Below are 18,469 nucleotides of genomic sequence, written 5' to 3' on the forward strand. Positions count from 1 at the left end.
CCTTTTTAGGTTTTCTGTGCAACGAGCACATAATGCCCCACTGGTGTCTGCCCACATGCAATACTGTAATATTTTAATGTGTAAAAAGTTGTTTTACTTTGACAGGTCCGCGCTCGGTCTCGAAGATGTAATCTTCTGCAAAAGGGACAGAGGGCCATTATTTAATCATGCACCGCATCAGCCTAGCATAACATATTGACTCTTTATGTAACCAACTCTGATTAAACATCATACAGACACTCGGAACAGTTCATATTTACAGAGCTGTTCCAGAATACGGGGGCTGCTCAAAGAGGACCTCGCATACAGATCATCTCTGACTTTTAGCGCAGATATTGGTGACGAACAAAGAAATATGACATCAATAAGTTTAGTGGGAATACTCAAGATGCCTCGTCTGTGTAACCTGATAGTGGGAAGAGAGAATAAACCAAGACGTTTTAGTCTAATGCTGATGGCGTCCACACATGCTCAAAGAGTCACAATAATAAGCAACACGACATTAACCCCTTTAGAGTCCTTCATTGTGTTGGTGGTCTAACATCCTTTAAAATGTCTCAATTACTGCCCTCTTATTAAACTTGGAGTTGCAATAACCTTTTTTTTGTACACAAACAAAGAAATAAACCACAAAGTAGTTGCATAAGAGCCTTACGTAGAAGTTAACGTGTAAAACAAAGTAAAAGAATAAACTCTCCAAACTATGTAAACCCAAAAATTAAGCAAAGGATTCACCAACTTCTGTTAGACGGCCGGGGATATTAGAAGACAATGTATCCCAATCAGTACCAATATAAATATATATAGTGTTCCTTTTAGTAGCACCCACAGTTGGCTACAAACAACTCCAAATCCAAAGACCCATGCAACAGTCGGGACCACAGAAAAGCAGATCTAATGAAGCACCCATTAAATCTGCTTTTTTCTGTTTTAATTTTAGCTAAAAACTGGACATTTAGTAACACAGGATAAGTGGAAGTGAACTACACTAATATGGGTGTTACAGTAGCCGAGTTATGGCTGGCCAGTCATAACGTCCCCTTCAGCCAGAGAAAGCCTTCTCTCCTTGGCAAGAGGTGGACCGGGGCCCTGGTCTTTGATGTTGTTGGTTTTTTGGGGTCCTAACTGGGGCTAGGCTTCAGACTCCAGGTCTTCTTCTGCTCCGTTAGTCGTGTCGCCCGTCTCTGGCTCCAGCAGCAGGAATTTGCCATCATTAGTTAGAGGCATGTTCTTCATCAGCTGGGCCAGGGCCTCTGGGTCCTTGTTAAAAAAAAATACATTATTGACATTTGTGTTATAAATTCCATTCGTTGTGAATCAACCTTACCTTTATATCATTAGAGCTATGGGAGGTACAATGTTGACCAGCTCTGGTGGTCGTTTTCCTATTTATCACTATCTTTAATTAAAGATTCTCCTTTTCTATTATTCAGCCACTCAAAATAACTGATTCAGTGTTGTAGAACTAAACAAATAGTATATAAATAAGTTAATAAAACTGTTGATAAAGCACATTACAAACATGTGCTATAAAATAGGAATCACAAAAGATGAAAAATATACATAAAGACAGACTAATTAAAAAAAGTTTGAAATTGTTTTTTTAAGTTATCTACCAGGGAGACAGAGTTGAGGTAAGTCTTATTACTTTAAATAGGCACGTTATGTTCAAAGACAAATGTTTGATTGAAATAATATTGCAGCGATGTTGAGCAGAACATTTAATTTCTCTCCTAAGGGAAACAATCCCTTCCCAGTAAGAATACCTATTTTTTTCTAATTGTATTATACTTCGTCCTCCTGTCTTTGCCTTAAAAATCAACATCTTAATACAAAAAACATTCATGGGTTTTGAATATAAATGCAAGAACAGTTTACATATCACTATGTTTACATGGTGAAGTACCTTCTTGGCTTCTGTAATGTCCTTCGCCAAGTTTATGGTGTAACATATCTAAAGACAAAAAGACAAAAGGTTAATATACAAGGTATAATTCAGGGATCCAGAAGTTAAATGTAATATTTTTTTCAACCGCAACATACTTTAACTTATATTTACTATGCAACCATTTTAAAATAGCATAACTAAACAGTCTTAGTTTTAACAACTCCTTGGACAACTGTATTAATGCAAACATAATCCAATAGACAGGGTGGGAATCAATTACAACGGAATAAATTATGACTTTTTGATGGCATGACATACTGTCACATAATTCATGACGATTTTTAACACCATGAATTTTATGACTTAACATATTATTTTGTCCTGATATATTTGTGCATCAGTTAACATGTGTGAAATTATTTGAATGTTTCTGTAGCAACCTTTTCTCCCTCTGTGTTGCTCTCAAACACGAAGGTGCTAAACGAAGGCTCTCCCTCCTCATCTCCGTCACTCCAGTCTCGGCCCTCCACCACGAAGCCCATCAGCCTCCCGTTCTCTTGGTGCGCCGCAAACTGACACACTTCTCCGAGCTGGAACTGAGCAACGGGAGAAGGGAAAGTGGGAGAATAAAGAGAACAGAAGACACGACTATACCTCTTTGTGAAAAAGAGAAAAGGATGAATATTGAACCTCTCTTTTGTCATACTCACACTTATTCTTGTAACTTGAGTCTGAGGGTCGATCAACCTATTGTGAAGACATAACAGAGACTTTGGAAACACGCCAGTCATAAAGCCTTGACCTTGAATTTGTCCGCTTATTGTTTGTCTCCGACTGCCGCTTGAACAATGCTTAGGAAAAGTGAAACTTCAAATCGTGGGTTATTATGCAACAAGTCAACATCACATGTTTATGATCAATAACACAAGTGGTGTTTGTTTGATTTTATCCAGACAAACACTTCATTATGAAACCATTACAGTATAATGTTTTCTCCACAGAGTACGAGGACCAAAAGATTGCAGAGAAAACACAAACTGCACTATGAATATACCATAGTATTTTGTCTCTATACTTTTGGGTCGATTACTATCAAAAGTACAATAATCCCATAACAAGTTGTTCATTTACTGACATTCACCAAACACCAGTAATCTCGTGAGGAAACTAAGTTTGGCCATTTCAATATTGCTGGTCAATTTCATATTTCTATATGCTGAGGTCCACGATCAGCTGTCTTTGTCCATGGTATTCATGCAACCCTTCATAAATATGTGATCAATTCTACCTGAGGCTACTGCTGGTGACCATGAGGTGGGACTCGGTGGTCCTGAAGATGTTGTGGATGGCTCGGGCAGCCAGCACCTGCCTCATGGCCTCGTAGATCACCTCCTGATTGTTGCCGCAACGCACCGCCATTGAGCCTTGGAAGCGCACGGCAAATACTTGCTGCAGGAGGGAGTCTGCGGGAAACAAACATCGCCCACGCACAAACACGGATATGTCAGCGGCATGAACACTTAAGTCAACAGCACTCAGGTAGGAGAGTAAACGCCTGGTACACAAACAAGTGAAGTTGAACCAGAGCTCAAACAGTGATTCACACACAGAGAGACAGAGACAGAGAGAGAGACAGAGAGAGAGACAGAGAGAGAGAGAGAGAGAGAGAGAGAGAGAGAGAGAACCTTCGGGTTGCATTTAGAGGGATGGAGGAAAATGGTTACCGTCACTTTCTGTTGAACAGTCATCGTCCGTTTCTCCAAACGGATTTGTGCGTCTGCCAGGAAGGGAAAACACGCGGCATCAAAAAAAACAATTAAACTGCTGCATTGTGCCATTAAGAAGCATTCGGCTTCCTGGAAATATTAAAATAACCAATATGAGGCCAACTTTCAGGAAAGCACTAGTCATTCCTGTCTCTCTCACAGTTATCCCCTCACCTCCCCCCGGCCCTGTTCTGGTCCTGAAACTCAGAGGCCGGCAGCATGATGTCAAACTGAATGGGGGTCCCAGGGGCTATCAGGTCTTCTGGTTCCGGAGCAGCCCCCGTCTTCTGGGAACCACCACTGGCAGCATGTACTCCTCCTGGCTTCGCTCTTCAGGAGTGAGACAGAATGTTAGTAAACCACAAAAAATCCATTACTTAACTTAAAAAGGTAAGGTCCACGTGGTTTAAAGTCTCTTAAGAGAATACAATACTTACATACTCGCATGTGCATCAAAGTTAATTGTTTCTTGAGTTTCCTTCCCAACACAACTACAACATAAGTGATGGGGGATAAAAATCTATATTCCTGGAAAGGAATTGCGTAATACAATCTTCAGAGTGAATATATGTTAAATTAACCATGTATGCTAGGTAATAAACTAGTTAGCCGGACATGCTAACGTGTGCATCACACATAAATCTACATGGAAGTGGAAAAACACAATGTTTGAACGAGGCTATTCCATACACATTTTTCTCTTGTGCTTTTGGAAAGATTAAAAGAAAAAAAACACCATCCAAACTCTTTATGTAAAGAGTATTGCTCTAATTAGAGCCACATGCACAGCGCTTCAATCTGCCAAGTCATTCAGATTTAGACCAGCCCTGTTCAAAGAAACCTTTTAGTGAAAAGTCAACTGACCACTTACTGCAAACTGTTAGATTGAGTGGACAATATACATTATGTCTTTTCAGCTCAATGATTATAATCCTCAGTAATCATAGATTGCAATTATATTTCTCTCTCCGTCCTGAAGCCAACTATCAGTTTAAATTGGGAAAACTTTGTACACCAAGTACAAATACATATAGATGTGTCATGTTTACGGTGTAGCACAGACAAAGAAAAACTATAACTACTAAGAGCCCAAAACGATGCTAAACGCTTGCAACATACAAATCAAAAATGACGTTGCAGCTTAGTCCTCAGTTTTCAAAATTATAAGACTTGCCACTAAAAGCATTTAATTATCAACTTCAGAAGAGGATGCAGCATGAATGACCTGTCAGGGTTGGGCGAGCCCTCTGGTCTCTTCTCAAAGCTGGTGATGGGGGTGACTGCCTGGATAGCGGTCTGGTTTAGTCGGATGGCCACAGCCTAACAACAACAACAACAACAACAAACACAAACATTGCTGCATCTCTGTATCAGCAGGATAATCATTTATAAAACCAGAGCAGTAAATATGCATACAATATTTTTAACACCACGAAATCTTAATATTTCACTACATTTCAGCCACACCTTAACTACTATACTGTGAATGTTTATGTTCTGACATACTATCATTTGACTTTTTAAATGGCAGTTTTTTTTTTTTACAAGTGAGTAGGAATCCACTGAGTTTTGCACACTAGAAGAGAAAGTGGGCACATTTTCCAAATTGCCAACTTTCAAAACAACTAAAATAAAGATAAACTAAATAAAATCATTGTCTATTTGCTGCACTATACTTAATATACTTTTATGTGAGTTTTGTACGATCAAAAGTTACCACAAAATATACAGTAGTTTCCATAGTGTGTACAGATAAACAACTATTTCCTCAATCCTGAGATGACAAGCATATGATTTGCTGTTATGCAACATAAACCTGTCACACGACGACTAGTATCTGAAATCTCTAACAATGACTTACTCTTTGGTAAACTACCAAGTGATTATAATGTAGGGGAAATATATAAGTGTCTAATTTCAATAATCATTTTCATAGAGAAAACCCTCTATGAAAGATTCTGGGCTCAATAGCTGTGAGACGTGTCAGCACTGGGACCACACCTTTACATTTTATGTCTCTTTAACTGAGAATAGGTTCCCAATATTACGTGTTACTCATTAAACCCTGAACAAATGATGTTTTATGTTTTTTTTATGTTAAGATGATTATTTTTGTGATAAACAATAGGTTCATTATTCAAGTCATTTAAGTTATAGAAAGGGGTATGACTATGTAAGGGTTTACTTCTGCCTACTCCCTCTCAAACAATACTTTATTTTAAATTAGCTTCATTTTATTTTATTCTGTATTATTGTTTTTTTGTCATGTGAAAGAAATGTATCTAATCTGAAGTGGTGAAACAATAGACGTCTCAGTGCCTGATCAAATTAGAACAACTTGGGTGATAGTCTACCTCTCAAGACTAAAGGTCTTTTCTTTATTTGCAGTGTGTGTGTGTGTGTGTGTGTGTGTGTGACTATGTGTGCGTTACCTCTGGGTTGTCAGTCAGGTAGATCTGTCTGGAGATGTTGTTCACAGTACAAATCCACTGAGAAAGAAAGAAACAGAGATCCACATTAGGACTTCCTCTAGCTCAGACGTGAGCCACTTGGAATCATTTGACCGATACCAGCTGTGACAGGCCAGTCAGATGTGTCCTAGAACAAAACCCAATATGAAAATCACACAAATAAGTCTCGACAGCGCCTCCATTGCTCTATGAAATCTTTGGACCAGCAGATGCCTTTGGAATGTAGATAAGGAAGATCAAACACAGCCTCTTTCACACTTACTTCTTCATACTCCCTTTTGCTCTCAGCTTGTAGAATCATCGACCTGGAGGCATTGATGGCAATGGAGAGAATTAAATCAAATGCATCCAATATTTCATATTTGTGTGTGTGTGTGCGCTTTATTCTCACTGTTGGATATGTAGAAAGGTGTACATACGTTTTGCCTGAGGGGGAGGTTATTTGAAAACAGTAGCGTCTGTCTTCACACTCCACGGCCATGACAGAGCTGTTGTCCAGGTCCAGCACCATCCCCCCCGCCACCGCCCCACGCGGCTGACACATGAGGTTCCCTCCCTGGGTGAAGAAGTACAGTCTGTCCCAGGCTGTGGTCACTAGCCCTGTTTTACTGGAGAAGGGGCAGAACAATTGAGCAAACGGTCAATATTTCAGGATAATAATGATGGCATAATGGAAAGTTTAAATTGGTGAAGAGGGCTACGTGTAGTGTAAGAATGTGAAGGATTTTAGGCTGGATGTGATGGAGATTCCTTTCTCACATCGAAGTTCAAAATGAAGATATGCAAGAAGTCTCTTTTATGTCCTTCTCCCTATGCACGTTCTGTGAGGATATTAGGGATGTGCGATCACAAACACACATTGGCTTTTGTAGCACATGTTGCCTAAGAATTTAAAAGAAATGACGTAATCTGTCTAATCAGACATGTCAATGCATTAAATATTTTTAAAAAAAGGCCGCCTATGGCCGCTTAGTCTGCAGATAAAGCACAATGACAAAAAGGCATAGATAGAGTGTACTATTGTAGTTGATAAATAAATAGAAAAGGTTTGGGAGACAGCTATAAATCTTTTCATCAAACTTTTAAAAGTGACCAATGCTCTGTGCTTTAGTGCTCTGTAGACTAAGTCTAGCATATCGTCTCCAGCGGGCCTTTACATGGATGCTGGCTGAGCGCTCCTTTACTTTCCAGAAGTTCGCGAGCACAAGTTAATACGCTGAAAAACAGCTAGATAATATAATTGAACTTTAATCCAATCCCTTTCAAAACAAAGCAACACAGGTATGACTCATTGAATTTGTTCGCTAGAAAGCCTTTTCCGCTCGTACATTCAGTTGGAAAAATATGAGATGAATTTCCTCTGATTAATATCAAAATGAATGTCTCATGCTGCCATGGGTGACTGAGACACTTAATATTAAGAAAGCAGTCGAAATGGCAAATGTACTCTGGACCCACCATCTGACAAGCGTTTAAGGCTGCTGGCGGTGTGTGTCATTAAACAGAATGTCACTTTGTGGAAACCTTTTCTCTGGTTTCACAGTCATTTGTCAGAGACTTTGGATTTATATGAGTAAGAGACAGAGTTTGACAGCTCTGACATTTTACTGAATCACATTGCGGGCTACGCTGCAGTTCTACACCGGAAGCCATTAAGGAAGTTTCCCTTCTCATACATCTACTCTGCTACAAGCTGACGGTGCACACTGTCAACATGTTAGCTGACCCACCTTGTCTGCCGCGTCAGACTGATTGTTTTCTGTGTTCATGCGTATTTTGAGCAACATTTGCAAGAGAAGCACAAATCTTTTCTCTGTTGTGTTTGGTCATTGAGAGTTATTGACAGCCTTAATTACTTATTCATATGTGTAAAATGGGGACAGAGTCAAAAGCACCTTCTCCCCGAAAGACAACCCTTAACATATAGACTAGCAAAAAAAAAAGCTACGTGGACAAGAAGCATCCTTCGATTTACGATAGGGTCTTAATGAGTGCAATTAATCTTACTTCCTAATGTTGAGGTAGCCAGCCTTCTGGATGAGTGTGCGATTGACAGGCTCAGTGTCCTTATCTGGCATGTAGACCGTGTCCTCCACAGACAGAAACTCCCTCTGGGACCCACGCATGGCCTCTGCTTCTACGTCCAGCTGGGCCTGGATACTAGACAGGAAAAAAAGTTTAAACGCAGACAAATTCATTAAAACCTTTTTATTGCATTAAGATATGATATGGATGCAAAATCCAAGTTGCATTCCCTGAAAAGGCTGACCAAAAATATGCTAAAAAAAATGATAACATACAAAGCAAACTACGATATTTTATATTGTTAATACCAAAGCTATGGTTCATCATATTGGCTGCACACATGAAAACGAATGGTAATGAGGCGGTCTTTACTTTTGAGTCATGTTGGACACAGAGGAAAGAAAGTTGTCCATCTTCTTTGACACCAACTCAATGCCTTTCTTGAAGAAGCTGATCTAAAAATTAAAAAGGAAATTCAGCTTGTATTTTGTTCATTTTTACAGTTATACTTTTAACATTTCTAGAAACAGATAATCACTTAAACTCATGTACACCTGCAACTAATGATTATTTTCATGATTGATCAATGTGCCGTTTATTTTCTTGACTAATCGTCTGTAAAATTAAAGACAATAGTTAAATACAAATTAAGATATACACAAAGATATTGAGCATCAAATTCTCACATTTGAGAAGCTGATAACAGAGTGTTTGGCATTTTCACTTGAACATAGTTGCAGATTAATTTTCTACGAGGATAACATGTTTTTTTTTCCTCAGTAGTTAGTGATAAATGGACATTTTGCACCCAAACAACTGCCATTTGTAAACTAATTCATTTCCAATGAGGAAACCGCTTCTCATTTTTGAATACTGATATGATAATGTGGTCTGACCTACTTTGTAGGTCAACAGCTGCTCAGTACCTGTGCCTTTGTGTAGCCAAGCATGGGTTCGAGCATAGCGACTCTCTTGCGATACTGCAGGGCGTTGAGGGCACAGTAATACTGCAGAGAGCCTTGGTGCTGCTTCCTCCGAGTGTACGCCACCTCCTTCACCAAGTCTGACTTCAGCTGTCCAGACGGGAGAGGGTTAATCATGCAACTATACAGTATATACACACACACACACATAAATACAGTATATATAAACACATCCAGCATGAAGTCACTATCAAGCTCTGCACACACTTATGCAAATAACTGTCCTACACACACACACACACACACACACACACACACACACACACACACACACACACACACACACACACACACACACACACACACACACACACACACACACACACACACACACACACACACACACACACACACACACACACACACACACACACACACACACACACACACACACACACACACACACACACACACACACACACACACACACACACACACACACACACACACACAACAAAGGAATCTTTGCTTTGCAGCCATTATAGGGCATGGTGTTAATAAAACTATGGGGCCTGGTAGTTAATGCCATGTATTTGTATTTATAATGCTAATTACACAATTCCAATGCATTACTTCGTCTTTTTACAGCATTTTGGGTTGAATTCAGGAAAGCAGTGAAAGTTGCTCGCGCTCACTCTACCTTCTCATTCTCCTTCTTCTTGGGCAATCGGCTGTATTTGACCATCGCTGCCTCGTGCTCTGCAGGACAGTCGAGCAAGAACACGAGGATCAGACGGGAACTGCAAAATAATGTTTTTCTAAAAATTGGTGAGGATTTCTACTTACCATCAGTGGCGATGCCGAATATTTCCTTCAGTGTGCTTATCTCTGAAACATTCAACGTATATGACGTTTTGTTAGAATATCTCAAATAAACTTAAACTGAATCCTTTACATTTTGGAATTGTGGATAAATGTCACACGTAGCTTTGTTTTTGAAAAACTATTTGCGTCAATATAGTGAACACTATTATTTAGTGCCGATTTTAAGTGGGGGAAAAATTATTTTCCAATTTGACATTGTGCACCGTTTCATATTTCTCACACAGTTTAATGGGGGTGATAATCCGACTGGGCTCTCCTCAACTTGTTGTCACACCGTTTAATTTGCAGTTTTGTATGCGCTGTTAATTTGGGGCATTGTCCTGCTGCTTTCATGTTTGGTAATCCTCTGAGTAAAATGCTTGACATCCTGACAGCCCATGCACCATCCCCTCAGAATAACACACACACTCCCCTCTGACAAGCTAGCACAGTTTGACATTTATTTATGTGCCGAACAATTTGTTAAATCGTATTATTATTATTATTACCAGCGGATTGGTTTATAACAACATGTGTGTTTCACCCTCACTTTTTTTTTTTAATTTAATTTTTTTTATTTATAAAAAGGCGGGCTTTCAAAATGTCTGCTGTCGGCAAAAATCCACATTGTTCATTCTTCAAAAGAAATACTGACTTCTGCGAACCACGAGCAAATAACGACAAACAGTACCTGACAAATAGCCAATCGAATTGCTGCGACAACAGCTGTGGGCAATGCGTATAGTCGTTTCCCACACTTGGGGCACTTGTTCAGGATGCCAAATAATTATTTTTGCAACATTTGTTTAACAAAGTTGCAGCTGATAACTAAAATTACACTTGACGCATGATTTACTGTCAAAATGCTTTCGCTTAACTGAAATGTAGTTAGCCTAAAACAGACAAAATGCTTGTTGCACACCATCAGAAGGAAGAATGGGAAAACTGAGAGATCCCGACTCTCTGTATGTCTGATGTTATCTTACTCAGCACCACTAAAACCGCACCTAAATTGTCTTTTACCAGAAGGTAGGTCATTGCTTGTTGCATCTAACTGTTAACACGTTAAAATCTGTATCTGTAATAATCTCACGATAGTATAATGTGTTATAATTGGTGGCCTAGGATTAATGCGCTGACATGGATTTAGATCAATTGGGCACTGATCACAAAACACAACGTCCCCGGTTTGTGTGATCCCCTCTTTCATCATTATTGGTCACTTGGTCAAAAAAGGCATACAATACTCCTAACATACTTGGAAAAAAATTGTTTTACGATAAGTTGTGTGTGTGTGGGTGTGGGTGTGTGTGTGTGTGTGTGTGTGTGTGTGTGTCCCTACCTGTAAGGTCTTTCTCTCTGAACTGGATCAAAGGGAAAACCATGCCGTCAGCCATCTGGTTGGCTAGCTCAGAGTGGAGCGAGTTCAGCTGGATGGCAAAAAAAAGATTATACAAAAATGTCAAGCACTGCACAAGGAAATAAACAAAAGATGTGCCTTTGCCAAACATCTTGAGGGATTTCAATTTATTTTAATAATTACAGTGGCATGTTCTGCCAGTTATTGTTCCTGCAGCAAGCTGGAAAGTCACATTTTGAGAGAAATTGGTGCATAACTGCAGACAATGCCTCTGCAACATCATAAAAAGCCCAAATTGTGAAACAGTACATATTTTGAAGAGAATAAGAAAAACCTTTTGTTCACTTTGATATTGGGAACTGGAATGTATATAACTCTGCTTGAATTCTTCATGCTTATCAACAAAGCTAAAACTCCAGAATCTAACAAGGTGACATCCAGGTTTATCTGAACCATTGAGCAAGTGCTAAGGTTCACATGATTAGGTGCAGCATTAAGCATCATTCTCATTGTGAAATGAGTTATCTGCTGTAAATCATGAGGTAAAGGTCAAGCCAACATTCACCCTGTGTCCTCTGAGCATATGTGTGTGTGTGTGTGTGTGTGCGTGTGTGTGTGGATTGATGTGTCCTAAATGCTGTCGAGTGCTGACTAGGCAGGCTTGTGGACCCCCCATGTCTGAAGAGATGAGAGGCCCATCTGTTTTGTCTGTACACCTGAGCCTACACACCCCTCCTTCATCCATCCATCCACCCAGAGTAGTTCATCATCCCCCTCTTCTGCTGCGAGTGTACGTACGCGCGCACACACACACACACACACACACACAAAACTGCAACTCACCTCCCCTACAGTTTTGGCAAAGTTCTGCAGCGTGACGATTACTTCTTCATCACCTTTTCCAAGGGCAAAATTCTAGACGGAAGAAGGAGGGAGTGGGAACCAGTTTAAACCCTGATGGAACTGGTTATTGTTGCATAGACCCGTCTAGTCTTTACTAGGTGCCAAAAAGTAAAGAAAACAAATAGCCTGATAAGTCAGCTCGTGGAAAGAGGCCAACGATGCTAATAAACCCCATGCTAAGATGCTGACTTTTAAGTCTTGTTTAAAAGAGCTAAAAAGTGCATCCATTGATGGTCACTGCATTTTTTTACCCGCCCAACATCCACTCTGCCAACTGATGAACATATCTTTTTGTTGTTGCATGATTTAATAGACCAGTTCTGTTGACTTCAGCAACTATTCTACTTTATAGCTCTCGTTGGCTGTATACAATAAAACCCCACAATAGATTGCCAACAGAGACACTTCTACTTGAAAGTTATTTCCCGCACAGAGATTTCATTAAGACACACATGCACATTTACGAGGCCTAGCAGATGCATGCCAACTCACACATAGCATGGAAAGAAATTAAAATAATAAAACAATGTATCTCTTTTAGTTTTTTCTTTTTTAATGCAATCATTCATATAACTGTCGTGGCCCATTATCAGAGTTACTTGAATAATTCAACCGCACCAGCTAGGAGTATGACAAAACTAAAAACACTTCCCAGATCTTTGCTTTGAGAAACTGGTGATAATTGAAGGCGACTGACAAGCAAATCAACTATTGTTGTCGACTACGCTCTTCTTTTATGTGGGGGACATTGGCTGGCCATCCAGAGACTGCAGTAGGAAAATCAAGCTGACACGAGAAAAGTGGCAGGAACGTGTCCCAAAACCATGGCACCCGCACTTACTTTCTTCTCATAATCCAGAAGTTGCTGTGAGAGCTGCTCCGTGGCCAATCCCATCTCACTCTGTAGGGGGAAGATAAAAAGGCAAAAAGCAAAGTGAACAGAAAGGATTACTCAGGATTTGTCTGTAGCTTCTACAATTCTCCCTTTCTGTCTCTTCAGCCCTGGAAGGCATACAAGGAAAATAAATAAACAGGTGAATCAAGGTTCAAAGGAAATTCATTTGAAAAGCACAAAGTGATGCGTCATATTAATGCCAACTCCACCGGTGAACTATCAATTGTTCAGAAAAGGTCTGAAGTCATATTGCACAGGTTGTTGCAAAATGTTGCTCAATTTGGCATCATCCTGGTCCAGAGAACCAAGAACAGCTAATTCAAAACTATCTGCACCCTGACAGCACAAGAAGAGTTTCACACCACTTACCGAAACAGTAAGTTTAATTCAGTTGCAAAACTGAAGGTTCTCTGCTCTTTCTTCAATAACCGTTGGTGCATAATTAATTCTTCAGTTTGCATTTGTGAGGTTAAAAAAATAATAATACAATATCCTAGTTTGGCATTTGTTTATTCAAAAGGACCATCTCCTCTTAAGTGCAAACCACTTCCATCCTCTTATGTCGTTCAATAATGCAGATGTTTAACCCCCGAATCATCTTCAACCAGGCAGATAAAGTTATGACTCTTGTTCGGATGTAAAACTAGAATTGCTGGCCAGCAGCTGTATGCCTCCGCCAACCAGTCGTGTTGCGGTTTACTTACACACAAACACACACACACACACACACACGTCTGCCCAAAAAGGTCATCAATGCTCAACAGAGCCACGCACATCAAAGGGAACAGAGTATGCGTACATGTGTATCCGTTTGTGTTTCGTTTCGTACCTGGGCTCCAAACACACGCTGCATCGATTGCAGCAGCTGGTTGGTGTAGTCCGTCAGCGTCCCAGAATCTTCCTCAAACACGCTGAGCAGGGAGCGAGTCTGTGGAAGAGAACATCCACACTCTCTTTTGATGAACATGACACCAGGGAGAACAGATGAATTAATTTATAAAGGATAAGTAGCTGCAGACAGAATCAATGGGTCTCATAATACATTGTAAAGTGTATGCGATGCTTATATGAGGCTTCAGCAGTCTGAGTAACAAAATCTACAAGCTGTATTTTTCACAACATTCAGACATTTTATGAAAAACAAACAAACTATTAATCCATTAACTGAATAATCAGGAACATAATCAGCTAAATATTTAAAAATTCTGTAGCACTCTGAGATTCTTTTTGAATGAAAAGTGCTTTATAAATAAAATGCATTATTATTATTTAATAACTAAGTTGCATTTCTAACTGTAAGTCCTACTGGAGGTGTGTATTAGTATTGGGGCAACAGCTCATTATGCAAGTAAGATTGTGTTTTTTTACAAATCACATCCAATGTTTGTGCTTAATACTTCAGGGAAATTCAGAGGGAGCCTGGCATACTGTAATCGTGCCACATGTTGCTATTTTGCTTGCTATATGGACAACAGTGTGAAGAACACCAAACGTATACAGTATCAAAGTTAAAAAAACACAATTTGATGGGAACCTGTAATCCATAAAAGAAATGGAACAATGCCACAAGCCCACGAGTGTTGAAGTGCAGTTTGGGCACTTCAACACTCGACTATGATTTTACTGCAGGCTGGTTATGCAAACTGAAAGAAATCCTGTCGGTGTAGTTACTTTTCCATAAACAGGTGCAGCAAGGCTGGGCAGATATACCAGAGGGGAACACGCCCATCAGACAGAGTGCGTTTACAGTCCACTCAAATTGACTTTGAGAGCCATATCACACCAAAATCATCTGCCCACCTTGGCTGTGTTTACGTTTGATCCAAGCCCCCATTTCATGTTAGGAGAAACAGCATTTTGTTTAAAAAAAATAAAAGAAGACAGAAATAACCCTCAAGCATGGGGTTGCACTTAAGCAGAACTATCAAAGAGGCAGGCCTGTCTGGGAAAAGAGTGACGCAACTAAAAGCAGAAGATAAGGGTTACATCTAAATGTAGCCTACATTAGATGAGCATAATAACAAACACTGTCCTGCATTTCCCGTCATCCTCAGTGATACAGCAGGCACGAGGCCTCGTGCTCTATGAGCAACTTCCATAACTTAACTGCACCCCCGATAAGCAACACACGCCATATGGTACTCACTACTGTCAGCTTACCACTGTTGCAAGCTATATTGACTAATTCTAGTGGCGTCCGATAATGGAAACCCCGCCCACATTCTGCGACTCGGGGCCCAGTTCAGCTCCAGGACAGGGGTCCAGCCCCCCAACTTCATTACGACATTGGAAAAATATAAAACATTGCAGGATATCGATTCTGGTTGTGCTGCGGTCGCGCCAGCTTCCACGATGATGCGAGTCTAAATGTGCACCAGCAGTAGCCCCGTGACGCTAGCGTTGTAAACGAAACACGAGAAATACACACGAACGCCCAATAATGGTGATTAGCAGAATAAACGACACTGTAAGTAGGCGCATCCCTGGTGCGGTATTACAGCCCCTTAAAACAATGTGTCAAAGGGTGGGCTGTCACCGAGCAGTGGACGCAGCCTTCAACGGGAACAAGATGTTGTTTGGGGCTCGTGCGCTAACTTCCGTGCTCGTAACGTCTCATTGTGTGACAGTTACGTCTTCTAACGTGATAAAAACAACCACGCAGGTCCTACCTGAGGACTGTCCTGCAAAGCTTCCTCCAGGAGCAGTTTGTGATGTACGGCCGGCATCTTGTTAGCGGTGGAAGAGAAGGAATGGGAGCTTGAATTGTTTGGAGCGTGGACTCGGTTTCCCAGAGGCCTGTGCGCGGGGTGAGAGGAACACGTGGTAGTTGGAGGCGGGCCCAGTCTGATCTCATTTCACAGCATGTGAGAGCAGAGTGGCTAGTTAAAAACAGCTTCAATTTAACTCCAAACTAGATATTTGTATGGTTTTATATTTCATTTTATTCTTTTTTTATTCGAAGTTTCGATGGACGGTAGACTGTTATTGTAGATGTAGTTTTCACGTTTTTACCATTTCAGTAGCAACAGTGACCCCATGTGGACATAGGAAGAATTGCAAAGTTTAATTAAAAAAAACGATATTCGTTCCTTGAAAACAACATTGACTGATTGCACAACATCAAATCAGAACAATACAATTATGTGTCAAGGTCAAAACATACTAAAAAAGTTATTTCAGTGGTTACTTACAGAAATATTAACATACTTTTGCTAACATATTAGCAAATATTAGCAACAATTATTTCAGTGGTTACTTACAGAAATATTAGCAATAAAAAATTTACTCTTTTTGGAGGCAAAATCTTTGTAATATGTTATGTATAATAATAGTTGTTGTACTAATTAATTGATTTAAACTACTTTAATCACTTCATCAAAGTAATGTAACACAATAAATGTGATTTACTTTTTGATTGCTTCTGCTTAAGTAATGTTTTAAATCAGGCAATAATCCTAAAATCATCAACTTAAACATTCTGTGTGAATGTAATAACAGTCCTCAACACTGACCGACTCAACACATATCATTTATGTTATATTATATGTAAGCTTTTTACCAAAATGAATATATTCGGATGAAACCCCTTTTATAAACCAAGATTTAATTCAAGTACTTATTTTTATCAGTACTTTAACTGATAACTCAATTCAATTCAGTTTATTTTGTATAGCCCAATATCACAAATTACGAATTTGCCTCAGAGGTCTTTACAATCTGTACACATACGTGAATTCCTGTCCCAGGACCTCACATCGGATCATAATAATAATAATTGCATTCATTTTGTAATTAAATTACCTAACTTGGTTGCATATAACTGATTATTCCCTCTGAAATGTGGAGTACAAGCATACAGTGGCATCAGTTGGGGATTCTCAAATTAAGTTAAATTAAGTGAGATGTGTCAAATAAAATCTACAATATTTCCGAAATGACATTTCCTCATTTGATAATGATACAGTCTTTCAAGCATTGAACCCATGGAGGCATTTAATACAAGTTTTGATTGATCCACATTTTCCTTCATGAAATAGTATAGAGAAAAAATATAACTTTAACATTTAATTATGATCATAATATTGTATTTTGCAGCCTTTAGGCAAAAACATTAGGGCTGTAATCTTTTATTTTCATGATTGATTATCTGAACAAACAGTTGATTCTTTTTTTTTTTTTTCCCGGCGCAGTTTAATAAATAAAACATTGTTTAAACCAAATAAATTGTGAGGCATTTGAATCATCTTTAAATCTCTGGGCCCCTCAGCTTTTAAGACAATAATCTGGGAATCATCTTCGTCAAAATTAATGGATTTGCAATTACCATCAATTTGCATCCTGATCACCATCCAGATCTCGTCTTGTTTTGTCTCAATTGGCTAACCATAAACAGAGCATGTAATGTATCTGTGGACTAGGTGACCGTCATAGCACGCAATTATACCTCAATGATTTTGACTTCATCTGAACGATATCAATAAGTAAAGAGTCTGTTTACATACTGTAAAGTACTGGACATTATTTTCCTTGAAAAATAGTTACATTTTATAGTTCAGGGCTGACACCTGTGTTATGGATGGTAATAATAGCCCAAATATAAAATATAATGCAGTCAATATTAGATTAGATTAGATTTGATGTTATTGTCATTGCACATGTACTAGTACAGAGCAACAAAATGCAGTTTATATGTGTATTTGGAATTAAAACTTTGAACAGCGATAACAAATTCATAAAACTGGAGTCAAACAAGTATTAGAAGAGAAGTACGTTTATGTTTGGCCAATATTCTTAGCCAGTAATAAAATAGTTGTGATTGACACATTTATTTTACCACAGAACAGCACTGATGCTGCTTTCAGCTATTTGTTGGGAAAAACCTGCTCTAAAGCTCATACATCATCTCATTGCTGTAACATCCATCATAGATTGTTATCCCTTTGGTATGCAGACTGCTGACACTGAGAGGTGAATAAAAAGTAAGCAAAAACATAAAATAAAATCTCCATCCTTAATGTAATATTGAGTTTTGAAAGCATTCACTTAAATCAGCTGTAAAATGAACTGTACTATGGTAACTTCACCCGTTTCCAAGGCGATCTGATCTATTTTGAGAACAGCAGTAATACATTGGCGCAGTGGCACTGTCGCCTCACAGCAAGAGGGGCCTGGGTTCGATCCCCGATCCCGAGGGTTCAATCCCCTTCTGTGTGGAGGTTGCATGTTCTGCCCGTGGCAGCGTGGGTTTCCCTCCGGGTTCTCCGTCTTCCTCCCACAGTCCAAAGACATGCAGCTCAGGTTAATTGGACTCTAAATTGCCCGTAGGTGTGAATGTGAGCGTGAATGCTAAACATGGCGATCTGTCCAGGGTGAA

The 18,469-nt window shown here is 39.5% G+C and overlaps 1 protein-coding gene across 2 annotated transcripts; it reads right to left on the reverse strand.

Annotated features, from left to right (window-relative positions):
- Nucleotides 1-1,122: 1,122 nt before the first annotated feature.
- On the reverse strand, nucleotides 1,123-15,891 carry appl2 (adaptor protein, phosphotyrosine interaction, PH domain and leucine zipper containing 2). Of its 2 annotated transcripts, XM_034535377.1 has the most exons (21): nucleotides 15,765-15,891; nucleotides 13,925-14,023; nucleotides 13,042-13,101; nucleotides 12,141-12,212; nucleotides 11,280-11,367; nucleotides 9,920-9,961; nucleotides 9,774-9,832; nucleotides 9,077-9,223; nucleotides 8,523-8,605; nucleotides 8,133-8,285; nucleotides 6,545-6,733; nucleotides 6,388-6,430; nucleotides 6,087-6,143; nucleotides 4,880-4,974; nucleotides 3,829-3,984; nucleotides 3,613-3,665; nucleotides 3,177-3,351; nucleotides 2,599-2,635; nucleotides 2,329-2,484; nucleotides 1,907-1,954; nucleotides 1,123-1,260 (listed from the first exon to the last, which is right to left on the reverse strand). In XM_034535377.1, exons 1-21 carry the CDS (start codon nucleotides 15,819-15,821, stop codon nucleotides 1,132-1,134), a joined length of 1,998 nt encoding a protein of 665 aa, XP_034391268.1. In that variant the 5' UTR covers nucleotides 15,822-15,891; the 3' UTR covers nucleotides 1,123-1,131. The 2 variants fall into 2 exon arrangements, with proteins under 2 accessions (XP_034391268.1, XP_034391269.1); XM_034535378.1 differs by lacking the exon at nucleotides 12,141-12,212 and having other exon boundaries at nucleotides 15,765-15,888.
- Nucleotides 15,892-18,469: the final 2,578 nt, after the last annotated feature.

This window comes from Cyclopterus lumpus, chromosome 6 (genome assembly GCF_009769545.1).
Source record: "Cyclopterus lumpus isolate fCycLum1 chromosome 6, fCycLum1.pri, whole genome shotgun sequence".
NCBI classification, from domain to species: Eukaryota; Metazoa; Chordata; class Actinopteri; order Perciformes; family Cyclopteridae; genus Cyclopterus; species Cyclopterus lumpus.

Excerpts from the sequence above, each read along its gene's own strand:
- appl2 (XM_034535377.1), bottom strand. The coding sequence starts at position 15,821 with ATGCCGGCCGTACATCACAAACTGCTCCTGGAGGAAGCTTTGCAGGAC. Across the intron at positions 9,224-9,773 it reads AGAAGAAGGAGAATGAGAAG|CTGAAGTCAGACTTGGTGAA; the intron begins GTAGAGTGAGCG and ends CCGTCTGGACAG. Across the intron at positions 6,734-8,132 it reads GGCTACCTCAACATTAGGAA|TAAAACAGGGCTAGTGACCA; the intron begins GTAAGATTAATT and ends CCCCTTCTCCAG.